The following is a 19,918-nucleotide window of genomic DNA, read 5'->3' as shown; positions in this document are numbered from 1 at the left end:
TGCTATTTGGTTTTTACTCCAACACTTAACATCCTTTGAGTCTGTTCGCCTCCATGCTGCATGCTTTGTTATGCTTGAGGACATAAATTCAGCCTGAGCAAAAGTGCAGTCACATAACAAACTGGTACTATATCTAAGTTTGTCCCTGTCTTCAGTACAAGAACTTTATTTATCCCCGAAGGGAAATTCACTATCAGTATCCATGATTTGGAGATTTTGAGTCTTTCTTGCATGAATGTTTTGGTAATGATTTCAGCAACTAGAGATGATAAAATGATGACAATGAGAAATAAATGCTATGAGGGATCTAAGATGAAAAAATATGATTTATCAATTTTCTTCTAATAATCTGGGGTCAGGTTACAAGAAGACAGTTCAGTCAGGACCCCTTTGTCAAGAAACACACGATTTGCAGCTATAAATATTTTTTTTATTAGCAATTATTAATTAGCACTCATTTCTGTTATTCATGTTTGGCGGTGTGGCTGTTTTAGGCACACGTTCCCACTCTCCCTATGCCGATAAGGAAAGCATAAGGCCAGGAGAGAAGCAGCAAAAAACCCAGAGAAGAAAAGGCATCAGCAACAACAGAATGACACTAAGTCATAAGCAGAATGAAGGAGGAGCTGGGGTGGAGGAGGGTTGCAAGAGCAACATAGTGTAGCCAGGTAAGTGCAGTTTAAATAAGGCAGCATGAGAGCAATTAGCCAATAGCATGCTTAGAGTAAATTGCAAGTATGTGTTGAAATTTAAGGCTACAGCAGATTTTTTTGTCAGAAGACATTGTCAAAATTTTCTAATTCTAATGATCTTTTTAGACAAGTTACCCAATGTAAGAGAACTTGGTTCTTTTTCAGGATTTCACCCAAAAGGCTAACAGTTAACATGAACTAACATTACCACTAGTTAGCATGCTTAAAGGCTAAAGATCAGTTATCACTGCTGTAGCCATTGCAGTTCGAGACTTCATGTAGATGGCTTTGTTACCAAAGACTGTGATACAAAAATATCACCCAAACACAACCAAGCCCCCCCTGCTTCATTTTTCTTTAGTCACATCATTGCAACAAACTAGTGTGATCAGGAACTTGGTTTCATTCTTTGGCTGCCTTTTCTTGTTTTCAGATTTATGCTTTAGCAGAATGACTTTAAAAGATACAAAAGCAGTGTCTCTGTAGCTCAACTACACTAGAAGAAAACTGGAATTGGCGTCAATTTAAAGCCTTTATTTATTTATAGGGGATTATGCACACACATAACACACTTTGTGGGTGTCACACAGAGACACACACACAGAAATAAATAAACATCACACACACACATTTCCACAACAGCACTGATAACATTCCCGTCACACATATCACAGCAGTCATAAAACCACATATGCCTTAAAATGAATCTCATGCACTGCCTTACGAAAGGTCTTTGAATCCTTTCACTATACAATTCATCAATATTTTTGTTCTCATTCCTCTGTGGTTTTTAGGCAAATATGCTCCAGTGTCATTTTATTGAAGAAGGTAATACCCTCAGAGGTCAGAGAAGTTTTATGTGATGTCACTGCACAAGTCGGACAGAGTTGACGTGCAGATGGTAGAGAAAGTCTGCATAGGAAGCCCCTCCATTGGGACTCTTGTCTTCCACCAAGTGACGCTGTAGAGCCTCCTCGCAGGTGTCACCCTGCTTTACCACCCACAGCTAAGACAGAAAACAGACACTTGTATAAAAACATAATTACCAGTGCATACCAGTGTAAAAACAGACCAATATGAATAAAACTACACAGTCTTTGAGTCTTTCATGTACGAGACCTGTCAGTCACTAACATGGAATTTGTTTAAATAGCCTAATATTAGCGGTAATGTTGATTAGAATAATTCAATCTTTCTTTGAATTATCATATTTGTACAAATTAGTGCCATTATGCATGATGAGACTGTAACACCTCTGAGGGGGATCACTTTGTCCTCTATTACACCTCTGTGACACACAGCTCATTGCTTTAGCAATCGGGTTCAAAATGCATTGTTTAATTTTTGTAATATGTTTTTAATTGGGGCATGCCTTAATAGCATGGCAACAAGTAATTCATCAAAAAACTATGGGATTCATATCAGATGTTGGCTCAGTCACCAGTGTGTCTATTCAATCTACTCACCTGGACTCAGAGTATAAAGTTCAAAACCTCACCTTGCGGGCATGGGGAGCCTGGGAGTTCAGTGTATTGATGAGGGATCGGACACTGACGGACAGAGGGTTCTCCAGAACAGGCAGCTTCGTCTTAAAGAACACAGACAAATAAACAGACCGAACATCAGACATCGATGGTGAAAATAAACCTTTTAAAGCTGCTCTGATCTCAGGAGAAGTGTCCTGTGTTTCATTTTCTATCTTTTTTTCTTCTTTAATTCAAACCCCTGTGAACACTTGTGGGATCAGCTTGGGTGTGCTGTTCGTGCCAGAGTGACCAACACAACCACATTGGCTGACTTGCGACAAATGCTGGTTGAAGAATGGGGTGCCATCCCACATCAGTGTGTGACCAGCATGAGGAGGAGTTGCCAGGCTGTTGTGGCTGTGTATGGTTCTTCCACACACTACTGAGGCCCCTGTTTGTTAAATTAAAAAATTGTTAAATTGAAATTATTTCTTGTTTCTTCAAACTTCAATCATCCAATCCACCAAACAAGTGTCAATGGCAGAATAAGCTGTTTTGCATTGGCAGAGAAGATTTGGCACATTTTTCATGGGCACAACCCACATACTCAGCTCTGCTGCTCATCCCACAAATGCATGTTCCTTACAAATGGGGCACCATTTAAAAATGTAATAAACAGTCTTTCCAACGGTATAAGATTTATTGCAAAGACGCAGTGTTATAACAAAGAAATAATCTAACAAACACAAATTTCCTTACTTTTTGTACTAGGTTTTACATCCATTATCAGTGGAAAGAAACTCACAGACACACACTGCCAGCTTTGAAAAATATAACATCTGCTAAAAACACACCAGCTTTTTAAACTTAATCTAACACTAATGTAATGAAAATTAAGTCATTATAAAATACGGACTGTAAATGGAAAATAAATCTGTTTTCTTTGTACTTTTTAACAGGGCTAAATCTTTTACCATGGATGCAGAATTACAGCATGTTATCTCTAACCTCTCCAGAGGGCAGGGAAGAAAAGCAGCTGGTATTGAAGAGCTCGACCAGAGTGCTTGCTGAGACTTGGGTGCCCACCCAAAGCAGCAGAGTGAGGGGTGCATGAACCAAATACAGCCCTCTGGGCTCCAGGCTGGCAGCACAGCAGCGCAGAGCCTCCTCTTGGATTGGGGAACTGGAGTCCTCAACTGCCAGTGGCTTAAGAAGATAAACAAGGAGAAAACTAATTTAGAATTGCCATCACTTGATATATATGGTAAATAAACATTCCAGCCAAAGATACAACAGTTGTCTATAGTTGTTGAAGGTCTCTTTAAAATGGGAGAAAAGAATTGCTTTAACGTGTAAAGAGGATAATCAGATAGCCTCTGTCTGATCCTTCCCTTATTAAATTTAGATTTTAATTGACTCTAGTTGATGACACAGGATTTAAAATCCAGAGGAGTTTTCTCAGATTTTCTCTCTCTAAACACAGTTTGTTTCATAGAGTAAAAAATGCTGGCTCTGTAGTTCCCTGTGTCTCTGAATTTGAAAAACAAAGCAGCAAAATGTATTCATCTGGTTGAACACTGATTTCTACAATGATGTAATCTGTGTAAGAGAAAAGCTATAGATATGGATTTCTAGACCAAGCCTTCACTTAACATGTGACATTATAAAATGTAATTGCAGGAGATGTAAAAACTGAGGATATGTTTAACCGTGTCTTGGCTAACTTAAATATTTGTCACAATCAATTAGATTCATACTACATATCAAAAGAAATACAGAGGAGCAAGGAAGGTTGTCACTGCTTGTATGCATTACATAGTGCTTTAGATGTAGACACTGTCTGCACAGCTCCTAAAGCCGATCTTTCATTCAGACTAGCTAGATTAGTCTTCTTGTTAAGATGTTCCATAGTATATAACAGTCATCCAAACCTCAAATTAAACATTGATGCAAGTATTAATTCGAAATCCTGTCATTTCTTCGTTCAACATCAACAGTAAAAGCTTCTAAACAGTAGCTGCAGTACACAAAGGCAAGGCTTGTTACTTAACAAAGGCAAAACTTCATTCTAATAATTTTTTTTGTCAATTAGCAGAATATTTCTACCTCATATGTGTTTTCATTGTACTGACCAATGGCAGCAGCAGAGGGTAGAAGTGTATGGAGGTGCAGCAGGTGTCCATGCTGAGCACCTGGCAGCGCTGCTGCAGCCGCTGGTGAACAGAGCTCCTCAGACCTGGCAGCAGCACCTCACTCTTCCTCAGACTGTTGATGTAAACAGGAAGTGCTCGTAGGTACTGAGGGAGGACCAGCTACAGGACACATACACAAAGAGTGCAGTATTTCAATTATGATGAAAGGCATTGAACAGAATCAAAATTTTGATGGGATTTAACACAGCAAATATTTTTAAAAATCTGATTTAAAAGTGTCAGAATGTTTTATTTTTAACATTTAAAACTCTGAAGAATCTTTTACATCTGCAAATCTCACCTGTCCTGCAGACACTGACGATGAGCAGCAGTGTTTACGGTACGATGCCAAAGCTTCTGTTACTTCTGTCTGCAGTTCCTCCCTTAGCTCCTGTAGAGGGCGCTCCAACACCGCACAATAAACTGTAAAGATACATCAACACAAAGACAAGTTGTTCTGTTTGATTATTCAGCAACAACAGATTTCTGTCAGTTTTTACTTTTAATAACTGTTGAAATCAGATATTTAAATAAACAGTTTCTATTTGCATTTCTTTAATATATTCCACAGCCCGGTTACTGCAGTCTACATTTTTTATTTAATGGGAAATCCTTAGTACTGTTAAATATCATGAAACAGAAAGTGGCTTAAATTTTCACAAACATTACTTTGAGGACAATTACGCAGTCTTGAGAACAATGATAACATTTTCTCATCTAGGTATGATGGTGTATATATATAAATAATACTGATAAAGGCTTTATTTTCAAAGATTACATAATGTTTAGAGATTAATTTGATTTTGACTGTAAGAGCGACCAATGAAAAATAATTAAAGCTTCATGTAGTAGTGATTATGTCATAAAACAGATTTTTCTCCTACTCTGCAGGCCTTGCTGACAAACTAGGACTGAATGTACCACATCAATGAAACATTTTGATACAGAGAGTATAAGAAACCTACTTTTTTTGCAGTAGAAGGTGAGTATTGTCTGGGCCTGGTACTGCCTGAAAGTGTCCTGTAGGTGGCGTGAACATCTCAGGGTGAGAGTATGAACCCTAGTCCGCCTGTCTCCTGTCTGAGTGCTGTACGACAAAACAGCCTGACAAACAGAGGTGGACAGGGCAATATTATGGTTAAAAAAAGACTTTATGTTTTAATGAATTGGGACTTTGATCTTATTCGATAATAATGAACATGATTCCACCTGTATGGCCACACCCCTCGTTTCATCCACAGCTCTGGTGTGTGCAAGCTCCACAGCCAGTGTTGTAGACCCGTTAAGAGTTGCCACTGTGACCTGGCCAGGGCTTGGCCCGGGGATAAAAAGTCCATAACAGCCCGACACTCGTAGATCTGTCAACAAAGGGACAAATAACTGAGTTACATGTGTTTTTAAAGTACTCACTCAGCTTAGTCACACTGAAACATCACCTCACCTTTGCTGACAAAAATCCTGAGCTCTGCCTTGTAGCCTGTGTCCACCTCTAAGACCCTCTTCAGGTCAATGCTGAAGCGCTCTCTGTCCAGTTCTCCCTACAGTACAGATGTTTCAAAAATATCTCAGTTGACTTCTGCGACTCATTGATATGCTTGGCATTGTTCAAAATGTCATCATTTCACATAAATGCAGCTACACACTATTGTCATGCCACTCTTTAAGGTGTGAAAAGAAGCTGAATATTTCATCAAAATTTGAAAATGCAAATGCATTTTACACCTATGGAAAATGTATTGGCAGTAGTTGGAGAAGCAGCTAGATTCAGGCATTCTTTAAGTAGTGTAAGGTAGATTTTTTGCATTTGCAGAGCTTCCAGAAGCTTTTTGCTTTCTGTTCATACTTAGTATTCAAACTTAGCACTCCTAACAATTATCTTTGTCAAAACAAAGTCTTCCTTTTTTAAACCTCTAAAACTAATCAGATTCAATAAATCACAAAACTTAAGTCTTCTTAACATAAAGAAACACTCTTTTATTCACCACAAACACTGGGATTCATTTTTTGTGTTTTTGTTGCTCTTTTCTGAGCAGGAACACTACATTTAACAGTTAAAACAGTTAGTCTGTTAGAATTGTGCGTATAAGAGGTTTTTGTGTTAATGATTTGCTATCTACTGGGTCAATATTTACTTAAAATTAATATCTGTAGCCTACTGTTGTATTTTTGTGAAAATATAAGCAATGTACATTTACATTTTCAAATGTGAGAGCCTTTGGAGGTAAGTCATTAAATTGCAAGGTGAATAAAACCACTGCAGGGTTTTCTCTCGTCACAGCTTTGATTATCTTCAGCACACAGCCTGCCTGGTGCATATGACCAAATACCAGCAGTGACAATATTCTGTATAGCCCTTCCTCTCGTGCGATAATCCTTAAATATATCTCAAATGTGAAGGAATCAAAATAATCCACTTTTAGTTTGTCACTTAGAGCTGCTGTTACTTTACCTGCAGGTGGCTGTAGGTGTAAAGAGCTCCACCTGTTAGATAGGGAATGTGCCCTGGCCAAGCCCCACCCACATCGTGCTGAGAGAGGAGGAACAGGTGAATGCCACAGCCCTGACTGACACACTGCTTGGCCAGTGAGACAGCTGACTCTGATGGCTGAAAGATGGACTGCGGGAGGTAAAGGGCAGAAAAAAAACACAATTGAAATTAATTAGGCATAAAAGTGACATCTGAAAATTCTGTCAGAGGGTTGATCTGGCAAGTATTTGTCAGAAATGCTACCTGGATGCCCCAAATTGATTTTCTGGAGACTAAAGCCTGTTTCAGACTGGGAGCGTGATGCATGCGTCTCGACCGCGACATGCCTGGATTTTCAGTTTGATTGCATGTTAACAAGTCAGGGCTTTCAGACTGCCTGCATGTGTGCCGCGTCTGATATGCCCAGCTCAGGTGCGGAGAGTTGAGAGATTCGAAGTCTCACCTATTTCTTCCGCGCACCACGTGTGGCTGTGGACCATATTAGACAGGAAAATAATAAATGGAGAGCTATATTTACATTGTTGTGGCAAATATGCACATAGAATATGTTAACAACGTGTTTCTTGATAACCCTGAGGAAGGCCACAAGCTTAAATGCACCTGTTTATAAAGTTGTTCTCTAAAGACCAACTATTAGTGAAACTTTATGTCTCCACACTGGTTGAATATGTCACAGGAAAGATAAACTTCATATGAATGCTTTCCTGGTTTGTGGTTTTCAAAGTAAAAGCCCGGTTTAGCATTTCTATAGAGAAACTCCGTTCACTTGTACAAAATGCTTTTATTTTGAATAGTTCCAGACAAACTTCCACTGTACGCTGAATCAAGTCATTTTAGGGGGGTTTATTGAGGTAAAACTTATGAAAAAGGACAGGGCTTTGAGAGCAGGGAGATGTGGCTGACACGCACCCTGTGTGAAAGCCACAACAGCAGGAGTCTGGGCAGACACGTACAGCACACGCAAGCAGCAAAACACGCTCCCAGTCTGAAACGGGCGATTGCCGTGTGTGTTTCTCTGGTGTGGAGCAGATTTTAAGTCTATGTATTTGTGTTAATTACCTTTGGTTTGTTGGAGCCAAAGAACCCTGAGGCTGAGTTTGACTGTGGCATCTCTAGCAGAGGGGCAGTGTGGAAGATCAACAGCTTCCCAGGACAATTAAGAGCCTACAGACAAGAGACAATATAAATAAAGATGTTATTACACACAAATACTATTCATTATTTACCTTGCAGTGGCTTGGTGTTAAAAAAAACCCACTGCAGTCAGCGACATTAATAAGCACATCAACGTTCACCAAGTGCAGGGTTAAAAAGCATGTTTAATTATACACTAATTACATTGCTTACAATACATCAATATTTTCTTCCTCCAAAGCATAAAATTGTAAAAAAAAAATCATGGTTCATAAGAGGCAGACTAATGCTATATTAAAAGTATATTCCAACATTAGTAAAACAGTTGATCAGCCGGTCTACTATTTCTAACTGTCGACTTGCAAACTAATAATGATTATATTACCCTCTGCTAATGTTCATATGCACCCAAAACACACAAAAAATCTTCCAGTTAACTCTAAAGAATTGTGAGCAGTGACTACTTACCTGCAGCACAGCTAGTCCTGCTCTGACAGGCAGCTCCATAGGAACTCCATCACAGTCTTCGCACCCTGGACTGAACTGGGGTATTTGCTGCAACACACTAAACACAGAAAAATGATGAGGAAAAAAAGCGATTAAATTGCTTTAAAAATGAAACGTCCAATGAGTTTAAGTTGGGTAAGGTTTAAGTAAAATATTGAATCAAAAGTCATCTGAACATTACATTACATTGGAATGAAAAAGTCAAAGTATGACCCAAAGAAGATCCTGAGAATCAATTTCACTGCGATTAAGTGGTTTTATGAATAACATCACTCACAGATGTGCAGAGTATTTGTAATGAAAAAAGTCCTTTCCAAGCAACTAGTTTACAAGATTTCAGGGATTTAAACTGTATGCATTGTGATCATAGACTAAGCATCAGCCTGCAGCTTGTTCTTTGCTCTGCCTGGACTACACTTCTTTAGTGGATGCTTTTCAAATTAACACTTAAATTAGATCTCTAAGCTCATCAAATTCAGACTGATTTTGTAAAACTAGAGTAAAAAATTTACCATGAAACAGTAACATTACTGAATCATGTGAATATCATTGTAATAAAACTACAATGCATATAAACTCAGAGAAACACACAAGTCAGTACTTTTGATACCTGTTAACACTGTCTATACAGTCTTTCAGGGACACCAGAAGCCCCTCCCTCACAGGAAGCTGTAGCTCCTCCGTCTCTGTGATGACCAGCATGTGTGGGCGAGACAGGGCGGGGCTGAGGTCATACAGGTGGATTCTGTTGTCATAAGTCATCAAGCCAATACGGATGTCTGAAAAGTCATTGCCATCCTCGCTACAAGAACAAGATAAAACTTGTTTGAAAAGCTTGATGACTGGATTCTTGATCATTACGTGTCGTTTTTTGTGTAAAAATAAAGTAAGAGAAAAGTGTACAACCTTTTCAGAGAGGCAAGCAGAGTGAGTATTTGTTGTGTTGTAAACTCTAAATGTCCTCCTCTCAGCGCTGAGGCAGACACATCGATGGCAAAAAGCAAAGAAGCAGGTTCACCCTATAATAAAACATACATTTACACATGTTGCATATTTTCTAAATAATTATGAGACTATGAAAGGACATGTGAAGGGACTTCTAAAGGGAATTTTGATGGAAATACTTACGTTTAATTCATATCTTCAGTACTTAGGTAACGTAAATACTTTCTCTTTATCAAGACTAAAAACGAACAGCAGCTGAATTCAACTAAATTTGCAAAGATTTTTAGTAAAAAAAAATGCACAAGGTCAAAAGATTGAGTGACATATGGGTCTCCTTTATTCTCACATTTAAGAAGCTAGAATTTGAAAATGTTTTGTATAAGTGGTTCATGGCTGTCCTATTAATTCATCAGAAAACTGATGATGATGATGAAGATTCCTTTGATGGGAAATGTAATTTTACTCTCTATTACTGAACTTGCTGAACATACATAAGATGAAATACATGACAAACAGAATTCTGTGGCGATGCACTAATGGTAAAATTTCAGAGTGAAGACCTGCTTCAAATTGAGCTTTTGAGGGTTTGGTGCCTTGCTCAGGAGCTAAACCTCTCCAACAGCCAAATCACTTCACAGACTTTGACCAGTACTTGATCCAGCAACCCTCCTATTGCCAGCCCAAGTCCTTACAGACCAAGCTACTGCCATCCCTGGGTAATTTAAGGAAATCCCTACCAATGAGATGACCCATATGAAAATTAATAGAAAAGGCATTTTGAAGGGGGGAAAAACAAGCAGTAGGTATATTTCTGTCTTGCAAACTCAGTATCAGGGTTGTTACTTCCATCACAAACAGAAGAACTTTGAGTATGTTTGACAGAGCAAACATGTAAGAGCTAATGATAATAATAACAGAAAACAAACAGCTACAGAGGAGGAAACTAACCTGCTGAGAGTTGAGAATCTCATAAGACCCCATGCTGAGCTCAGGCCTCTTGTCTGTATCCACTCGAACTCCCTCCACCCCTTTTGTGGGCTGATAGTGTTGCCACGGTACTGAGACATAAGAGAGGAGAGATAAACAGGTTCATCAAAGCTTCAGAATAAGAGAAAGAAAATCATGCAAGGTGCAGAAGTTTGGGGCTTTAGATGGATTTTTTTCATAATTTAAAAATCTCATTTCACCTACACCAAAACTCCTTCTAGTGACTCCTCTTTATAAAGCACTGGATCTTCATTATTTTGCATGAATGTATGGCAGAGAGAAAAATCAACACAGACTTGTTTCTTAATGTTTTTTTTTTGCTTTGATTTCTTATTTTTATTTTTACCGTCTGCCTCTTTTAATGATCTTTGAGTAATACAACCATCTTCAATGTTCTCGTTAAACATTTTTTGTTACTGCAGTAGGTATAATTAAACTTGTTACTAAAACTTGTGAAAAGCAGTATTCATTTCTAACACTGAACATGTACACTGCCTATAAAAAGGATTCACCCTTTTTTATTGATTTTATAAATCAATCAGGGTCAATATGATTTAGCTTTGCTGACAAAAAAATACAAAGAAATTCTGTAATGTCAGTAAGAACACATTGGTACATAGTAATGTCAATTGAACAAAAATATTTAAGGTAATATGAGTGCCTACATCAATATTCACCCCCTTCAAGTCAGTATTTAGTAGATGCACCTCTGGCTGCAATCACAGCACTGAGTCTGTGTGGATAGGTCTCAACCAGGCTTGCACATCTGGACACTGCAATTTTGCTCCATTCTTCTTTGCAAAGAAGCTCAAGCTCTGTCAGGTTGCACAGGATTGGGCGTGAACAGCCCTTGTCAAGTCCAGAAACTGACCAGACTAAGGTCTGGGATTTGATTCGGCCACTCCAGAACATTCAGCTTGTTGTCTTTAAACGGTTTCTGTGTAGCTTTTGCCGTATGCTTCAGGTCATTGTCTTGCTGGAAAAAAATTCTTCTCAAAAGCCGTAGATCTCTTACAGAATGAATAGGACTGTCCTCCAAGTTTTTTCCTATATTTTGCCCCATTCATTTTACCCTCTACTTTCACAAGCCCTCCACAGCTGGTTGCCGAGAAGTATCCCCCACAGCATGATGCTGCCACCACCATGCTTCACAGTGGGGATGGTGTGTTTGTGGTGATGTGCAGTGTTTGTCGTCCACTGAACATAGCATCTTGTCTGAGGGCCAAAAAGCACCATTTTGGTCTTATCAGACCACATAACTGTTTTTTTTATCCATCCTCTGACTTACAATTTTAAATAACCTTTTCTCTGAGTTGCTTGTTCTTTTGTCTTAACGGTGTAATGGTAGCCAGGAATACTGATTAACCAGTGACTGGACCTTCCAGACACAGATGTCTTTATACTACAAGCACTTGAGACACATTCACTGTTCTCAGGTGATCCCTGTTTCACTCACTGAGAGACTACTAGCACAAATTGGCTGGACCTCTGTGGAATTTCTCTGTGAAATTCTTTATGTGATCACTTATCTTGTATATATTTTTTTATTTGGCATTACTTTGTGGAAATCTTGTTTCACTTTGACATTAAAGAGGTTTTGGGTTTGTTTTCTGGTCAAAAAGCCAAATTAAATTGACAATGGTTGATTTATTAAATCAATAAAAAGATAAAACATCAAGGGGGCGAATACTTTTTATAGACACTGGACTAGTCTGTATTTGAGGTTATACTTTAATACTAAATTGCAAACCGTTTTACCTCACCTTCATTGAGTTTACCACAGAAAGGGCAGTAAAACCTCTGACCACAGTCCTGCCAGCCCATTGCTGGGCACATTAAGGCACCGCACCATCCACAACCCGAAACACACTCTGACTCTTTGATAACCGGCAGGGAATTCTGTTAATGCAAACACACAAATTAGCATTAACTCAATTGGACATATCCTAACAGAATGCTTCTCATTTAACTGAAGATGGGTTTTATGTAGTGTTTCATAAAATTTCTCCTTAGATATTTGATGTTCCTTTGTTTTTATAAAACACTTTAAGGAAAAAAATGTTGAAAACTGGCCTCTCCAGCTTTTTCCTTGGTCAGAGGAGTGACCAGAGCTCCCAGTGGTAGCCGACTGAGCAGGGCAGTCTGACCTTCACAGGGAACACAGTACGATGTAGAGCGAATGGCGAAAGGACTTGCACAACCTAGGGTTAACATGATAAGAAGGGAAGAAAAAAAGTTTAGTTTAGTTTAGTTAAGTTCAGCGCAGTTGACAGGGGATAACCACAACACAACTATTAAGCCAGGCTTGGCTACAAAGCTAAACTACATCTGTGATCCCTAGGCAAGAAGGCATAAAAACATGCAATACAGTACAAGTAATTAAATTAAAAGTAAAAGGTGTATGTACAAAATAAAGAGAAACATAGCAGTATGCTATTTTGTACCCTTTAACAGTGCTTTATCAAATAAATGTTTATGAAACAGAGCCCTCTGACAAGCATGCAGACATAGTTTAAGTTTGTTTACCCCTGTCTTCTATGACACAGGGAGTAGTTGCCAAAGGAGGAAGATGGGAAAAAGGCTCAGAGACAAAGACTTTGCCCTCCCACTCTGCCCTGTCCTCTGCAATCACCTTTACCTGTGTGTAAGAGAGAGAGGGAGAGGGAGAGACAGGAAGAGGTGAGGAATTGTCGATTACAAAGATTTCTGTAAAAATCCATTACAATAAAATAAAGGATCTAAGTTTTTACATTCTCATTGCATTATTGTACATTAGCAGAACTAATATGAAATCACTAGTAAGAGCAAAATGTGCAACAAAAGTCCTTGAGTGTTTTCATCTTATAGTCAGAATATGCAGCACATTCTTTTTGTTAAAATGGTAGTCACGAGATAGCCACTAGAGGTTCAAGTCTTAAGTGTAAATACTAGACCCTTCATTTGCCTTGAAGAGGTTTTTAATAGCTATCTTTATAATGTACTATGAAGGGCAATATACACTGCTTGGCCAAAAAAAAAAGTCGCCACCTGGATTTAACTAAGCAAATAGGTACGAGCCTCCTATTGGATAATTACTGCATGGGCGATTATCTTTCAGCTGGCAACAAGTTATTTAACCCCAGCTGATGCAATGAGTAACTTCTCATTTCTTAAACAACCATGTTGAAAGACACATCCTGTGGTCGTGGAAAAGATATTAGTCTGTTTAAGAAGGGTCAAATCATGGGGTGCGCCGGTAGTTGAGTGGTTAAGGCGCGCACCATGTACGCAGGCGACCTGGGTTTGAATCCGGCCCGTGGCACTATTTCCTGCATGTCTCTCCCCGCTCTCTTCCCTGTTTCTGACTCTATCCACTGTCCTCTCTCTAATAAAGTCACGAAAAAGCCCCCAACTCTGGACTCTGGAGGAATGGAAGAAGGTCATGTGGTCTGATGAGTCCAGATTTACCCTGTTCCAGAGTGATGGGTGCATCAGGGTAAGAAGAGAGGCAGGTGAAGTGATGCACCCATCATGCCTAGTGCCTACTGTACAAGCCTGTGGGGGGCAGTGCTATGATCTGGGGTTGCTGCAATTGGTCAGGTCTAGGTTCAGCAACATTATGTGCCCAAAGAATGAGGTCAGCTGACTACCTGAATATACTGAATGACCAGGTTATTCCATCAATGGATTTTTTTCTTCCCCAATGGCACGAGCATATTCCAAGATGACAATTCCAGGATTCATCGGGCTCAAATTGTGAAAGAGTGGTTCAGGGAGCATGACACATCATTTTCACACATGAATTGGCCCCCACAGAGTCCAGACCTTAACCCCATTGAGAATCTTTGGGATGTGCTGGAGAAGGCTTTGCGCAGTGGTCAGACCCTCCCATCATCAATACAAGATCTTGGTGAAAAATTAATGCAACACTGGATGGAAATAAATCTTGTGACATTGCAGAAGCTTATCGAAACAATGCCACGTGCTGCAATCAAAGCTAAAGGCGGTCCAACGAAATATTAGTGTGTGACCTTTTTTGGTGGCGACTTTTTTTTTGGCCAGGCAGTATATTACAGCAGCACAGGATGCATGCAAGTTCATATAAGGCATCCTCCAGCCTCTGCGGTAGGCAGGAAATAGTATTTTGCCGCCAAAAGTCCTGTAGAGCTTGGACAAGAAAAGATAGAAGAAGAGAGAGGAAATAACTTACAGCACTGGGAAGGAGCACTGGATCCAGGCCGTAACGAGACTCAGAGTTAGGGGACTGCCGAGAAAAAAGTAAAAAACTCAAAACTTATTTCAATATTCAAACGAATGTGTGAATAGATTGCATGTTTACTTTTTAATGAAATACAGAATAGAGAAAGACATCTTAAAGTTATGAGATCCAAAAACTGACATTCTCTCTTTATTGTATACTTTTCAAGATTGTTGTTACTGTTGCTGTTTTGCTTCTTTACTAAAAAGAAAAATACATAAAAAATAAACACAGGAGTTTCATCTTTTAATTTGAGGCAACAGTGTGAGGTTTCACATGCTTCACAGTCCATACACTGCTATGCAAAAAAAATGCAACCAGATTTGAAAGATTGTCAAGTGATTTATTTTGCCACAGTACTGAACATCTTTCAGCAACCATCACATCATCACATATTGCTGTGTCGATAAGTTTCTCACCTGTGGCATGAAGCTCCCATCCTGTACAGCTGAATTAGGAACAATCTCTTTAGTGGTTCCTGAGGAATAACAATGAAGGACAGATGCTTACAAAACAATTATACATTGCGCTGTCTTCATCTGGGCTGCAACCCTTAAAGAAGTTTAAAGAATATGGAGGTTGGAATACATCCTGTTGGTACCCTTCTGTTAAAGATAGAAAAACCCACAATGGTCACTGACATCACTTGAAACTGATAAAATTAAAATTGAAAATTAACTGATGAAAATCATACATTGCTCTTGAATTCTGGTTCAACAGAATCATTTTTTAAAAACAAACTAATGAAAATGGCCTGGACAAAACTGATGGTACCCCAAGAAAAGATTGAAGTAATTTGACTGTAGAGACATGTTAAACTAAGATTCCTCCTGTAATTAGCATCACGTGTCTCCAAACTTGTAATCAGTCAGTCTGCCTATTTAAAGGGAGAAAAGTTGTCACTTTGTTGTTTGGTTTCATGGTGTGTACCACACTGAACATGGACCACAGAAAGCTAAGGAGAGAGTTGTCCCAGGAGAATAGAAAGAAAACTGTAGACAAGCATGTTAAAGGTAAATGCTGTAAGACCATCTCCAAGCAGCTTAATGTTCCTGTGACTACAGCTGCACTTATTATTCAGAAGTTTAAGGTCCACGGGACTGAAGCCAACCTCCCTGGACAAGGAAAATTAATGACAAATTAAAGGGACGGATAATACAAAGGGCAACCAAAGAGCCCAGAACAACTGCCTAGACACAGGTGTCAAACTCAAGGCCCGGGGGCCAAATCCAGCCCATGGAACAGTTAAATCTGGCCCGCAAGATGAGCTCATATTTCTGTTATAACTGGCCCATCAGTATTAGGTCTGCAGATTTCCTCAAGTATAAAAATGTCAGCTTATCTGTGATGATTTAAGATATCCTTGTTAAGTCACAAAATCTGAAAAAGGAGTAAAAATATTTAGATAAGAAGTCAGGAATGTGGGAAAAGAAATTATTTTGTGTTTTAATTTCCCATTTTCCATTTAGCATCTCACAATTAGGGCTCAAACTTAGGATTTTGACTTTTATTTCATACTTTGAGTATTTCAACTCAGAATTTTGACTTCTCATAAAATATTTTGAGCTTTAAGATTGATAATTCTAATTACTTCCGCCAAGGGGGTTATGTGATCGGGTGGGTTTGTTCATTTGTTTGTTAGTTTGTTTGTTAGCAACATAACTCAAAAAGCTGTAGGTGGATTTTGATGACATTTTTAGGAAATGTCAGAAATGGCATAAGGAAGAACTGATTAGATTTTGGGAGTGATCCAGATCACCGTCTGGATCTAGGAATTTTTTAAAGGATTCTGTACTATTGGGAGATAGGGCTAATGGTGGAAGTCTGCGCTCTCCAAGTGCTTTTCTAGTTTTTAAGTGATATTTTTACCTTTTTAACCAATTATTTTGTATTTTACCTCATATTTTCAACTCCAAACTTTGACTTCACAATCCCATAGATTGACCTTTTAGACTCACAATTTAAAATTTTGAATCATATTTTGACTTTTAATTTCATGATTACAATTTTTTTTCACATTTTGACCTTTTGAACTCACGATTTTGTCTTTCTTTCTAATATATTTGCCATTAAAAACATTATTTTTCAATCTCAGTTTCATTTTTTGATCTTTTTGAAGTAATAAATTTACTTCTCTCAGATTGTAAGCCTTTAAACTTATCTTTTTAACTTTTTGAATGTCAAAATCGTTTATCATTTGTGCTAAGTTTTTTTTTTTTTCATATTTTATTACTGGTGAAACAAGATTGACAGTTTATAGTTACAAAGGGGAGCCTGTTAGGCCCTCAGGTTAGCCCTGAATCCAGAATCCTGCCCCTGCTGTGATTGAGTTTGACAACCATGGCCTAAGAGATTAAAGGTGAACTCTAAGGTCAAGGTAGGTACATCAGTGTTAAAATGCACCATCCATTGCCGTTTGAGCCAAAGTGGACTTAATGGAAAATGACAGAGGAAGACTCCACTGCTGAAAGCAAATCATAAAAAAGCAAGACTGGAATTTACCAGAATGCCTATTGACAAGCCGCAAAGCTTCTTAGAGAATTTCCTTTGGATGAATAAAACAAAAGTGGAGCTGTGCTGCCCAGTGTCAGAAAGCCTGGTCTTAGTCACAGGTCATGGGTCCTCCAACAGCATAATGACCCAAAACACACAGCTGAAAACACTCAAGAATGTCTAAGAACAAAACATTGGTCTATTCTGAAAGACCTTTCTATGAACCCTGATCCAAGTCCTATTGAACAACTGTGGAAGGAGCTGAAACATGCAGTCTGGAGAAGGCACCCTTTAAACCTGATACAGCTGGAGCAGTTTGCTCATGAGAAGTGGGTCAAAATACCTGCGGACTTATTGAGAGTTACAGAAATCACTTGATTGCAGTAATTGCCTCAAAAGGTTGTGCAAAAAAATAGTAAGTTAAGGGTACCACCATTTTTTTCCTGGCCAGTTTCATTAGTTTGCTTTTGTTATGATTCTGTTGAACCACGATTCAAAAGAAATGTCTGATTTTCATTAGTTAATTTTTATTCATCATTACCTTTTTCAGTTTCATGTTCTCTCATTAACCATTGCTGCCTTTCTTTCTTTAACAGATGGGTACCAACAATTTTGTCAACATGTGTATGTTATAGTGCTTATCTGTGTTTGAACAATGTTTTTTATGATAAATGGTAAATGGGTTTGAAGCAATATAGCTTTGCCTGAGGAAACTTTGACATGTGACTACAGATGACGGGGAACAATTAAGCCACGACTGCCCTCCAGCACCTTTGTTTGTTGAGTTAAAGGTTATTTTCAGTTACTTTTTGAATGTCAAGGGAAACTAGGTCTTTCTCAAAGAACTTGATGTTACTTAATTCAAATGCTTATGGCTTTAAACTCTGCAGCAAGCATGTAAGCATGTCATTTTACATGGTCTAGAATAACCTACCTCCAGAGTGTTGTTGAAGTGTCCACTGAGGCTGTTGTTGGATAGGAGAGGTAGGTGATGCATGATTATGGCTGTATCCAACAGAGGCCCCTTTGTTGAATACAGGATGAGGAGAAAACTGTGGACTTTGGCATACACAGTGTTCAGACAATGGAGAGCTGATGGGCAGATGTTTCTGATGTGGCGACTGAGGACCATTCAGTGATTCCTGTTGTGTGTAAGGAGGCTGAAAAGGTGGAGAGATTGCCTGGTAGGGGCTGTAAGGGGAATAGAATGGCATCTGAAAAGGCTTTCTAGGCTGAGTTGTTTCATTTAAGAGAGGGAGAGAACATGGGGGTAAAATTCTTTCATGGCTTGCATGAGTGATTTGCGGCACACTCAGGTCAGCATTATTAGCATGAAGCGTATTGTGATGAGTGTTGTTTATAGTTGGAAAGGTGGTATTGTCTCTTTGACAGTCCTGGCTGGACGCCTGCTGGTGCTCCACACAGGGTAACTGGTCAGAGGGAGAGCCAAGGCTAAGATGCTGAAAGCTGGGCAGGGGGTTGTAAAGGGCTCCTTGGGGTGAAGCTGGGGACCAGCTGCTCTGGCCCACCCATGGTTGACTGGGTGTCTGGCTCTGATTGGCTGTGTGGTCGTTCATCATTATCCATAACCATCACTGATTGGTGTGTTCAATCTTGGAGGTGGGACCTATCAAGACAAACATGCAAGATTTATCATAAGGGTCATGTTGTGAGTTCAGGTTTCCTGTAAAACGAATAAGACTTTTTGACAGTGGTTACATTAAACAAAATGTAGGTTATTGCAGCCAATGAGTTGCAAGTTTATGTATATTTAATCACACAACTGAAATACGTCTAATAAAGTGACCAAAGCAGCAATACTGACATTCAACAAGCAGGTCTCAGAAAAAATGAGGTAACATAACAAAACGAATCAGAGCCAATGTAAATTGAATACAGCGTTAGCTTTTTTGCTGAGGTCTCTGTTTATTCTCATGAAAGCTAGCGGTAGTATTTAGCCCACTGTCAAAGAAATGCTGTCTTGTGCAAGAATTATCTGCTTGAGAATAAACGACCAGGGATTTGCACAGACCGTACGAAATACAAAAACACCGCCCGAAAGACACAACCTCATTTCAGTCTTAAATATAAGGATTCAATACCTTTAAGCATCAACGGAAACGTTGGGTTCGCTTGCTGCACTTGTCGATAACGTCTTCATTTCCTCCTCTCCAGCGGAAGCAAAACACTACGGAGATGTCAAATCAATTATCAGCAAGTTTTCCTCTGAAATTAAACTAAACTCCATATTAAGATACTGCTACACTTTTTGGCTTTGATTTTTTTAACGAAAACACGGCCGCGTTTATGAGTATAATTGCTTCTTAGCTGAAACATCCTATCCATGGTGGTCTGCACAACGTATTCCGTGTATCCTTTCAAAATAAACGTCCAGTATAAACTGACAAAATACTCTGAAATTATTTTCACCAGCTTATTTTCTTAGGTTATCTTCTGTAGAAGTTCAACCTCATATCACAATTAAATACTCTACACCATAGTCCACTACATTACCATCTACAACATATCGACTTTTTATAAAGATAACCATGCAGATCAATTTTGGCAGATACAGCATATTCAGTATCTATAAAGAAATATTGATACATAAAGAAATCATAATCAATGCTAATTTTAATGATAGAAATACAAAAAAGAACCGATACTTTTTTAATCTGTCATGTACGCGTTTTAGTTATTTCACCATGTGTATCAAGAACATATTTACAATAAAAAAACCCTGACATAGCTGAACCTACTTAGGTCTTCAATCAAAT

General features: G+C 38.8%; 1 protein-coding gene across 2 annotated transcripts; it reads right to left on the bottom strand.

The window, feature by feature from the left end:
• Nucleotides 1–481: 481 nt before the first annotated feature.
• si:dkey-13n15.2 (protein transport protein Sec24C) lies at nt 482–19,470 on the bottom strand. 2 transcript variants are annotated; one of them, XM_041786685.1, is made up of 21 exons: nt 19,244–19,470; nt 18,076–18,768; nt 15,068–15,126; nt 14,601–14,654; nt 12,938–13,049; nt 12,485–12,612; nt 12,175–12,310; nt 10,373–10,482; nt 9,386–9,498; nt 9,090–9,281; nt 8,441–8,537; nt 7,898–8,002; nt 6,800–6,967; nt 5,792–5,888; nt 5,560–5,708; nt 5,316–5,454; nt 4,652–4,773; nt 4,291–4,470; nt 3,167–3,364; nt 2,191–2,280; nt 482–1,698 (listed from the first exon to the last, which is right to left on the bottom strand). In XM_041786685.1, exons 2-21 carry the CDS (start codon nt 18,719–18,721, stop codon nt 1,558–1,560), a joined length of 3,036 nt encoding a protein of 1,011 aa, XP_041642619.1. In that variant the 5' UTR covers nt 18,722–18,768; nt 19,244–19,470; the 3' UTR covers nt 482–1,557. The 2 variants fall into 2 exon arrangements, 1 of the variants encoding a protein (XP_041642619.1); XR_005991876.1 differs by having other exon boundaries at nt 1,680–1,698; nt 3,133–3,364.
• Between the last annotated feature and the right edge of the window lie 448 nt (nt 19,471–19,918).

This window comes from Cheilinus undulatus, linkage group 5, assembly GCF_018320785.1.
Source record: "Cheilinus undulatus linkage group 5, ASM1832078v1, whole genome shotgun sequence".
Classification (NCBI taxonomy): Eukaryota; Metazoa; Chordata; class Actinopteri; order Labriformes; family Labridae; genus Cheilinus; species Cheilinus undulatus.
The sequence above is the reverse complement of the archived record's forward strand: the minus strand, read 5'-3'. Positions and strand labels throughout refer to the sequence as shown.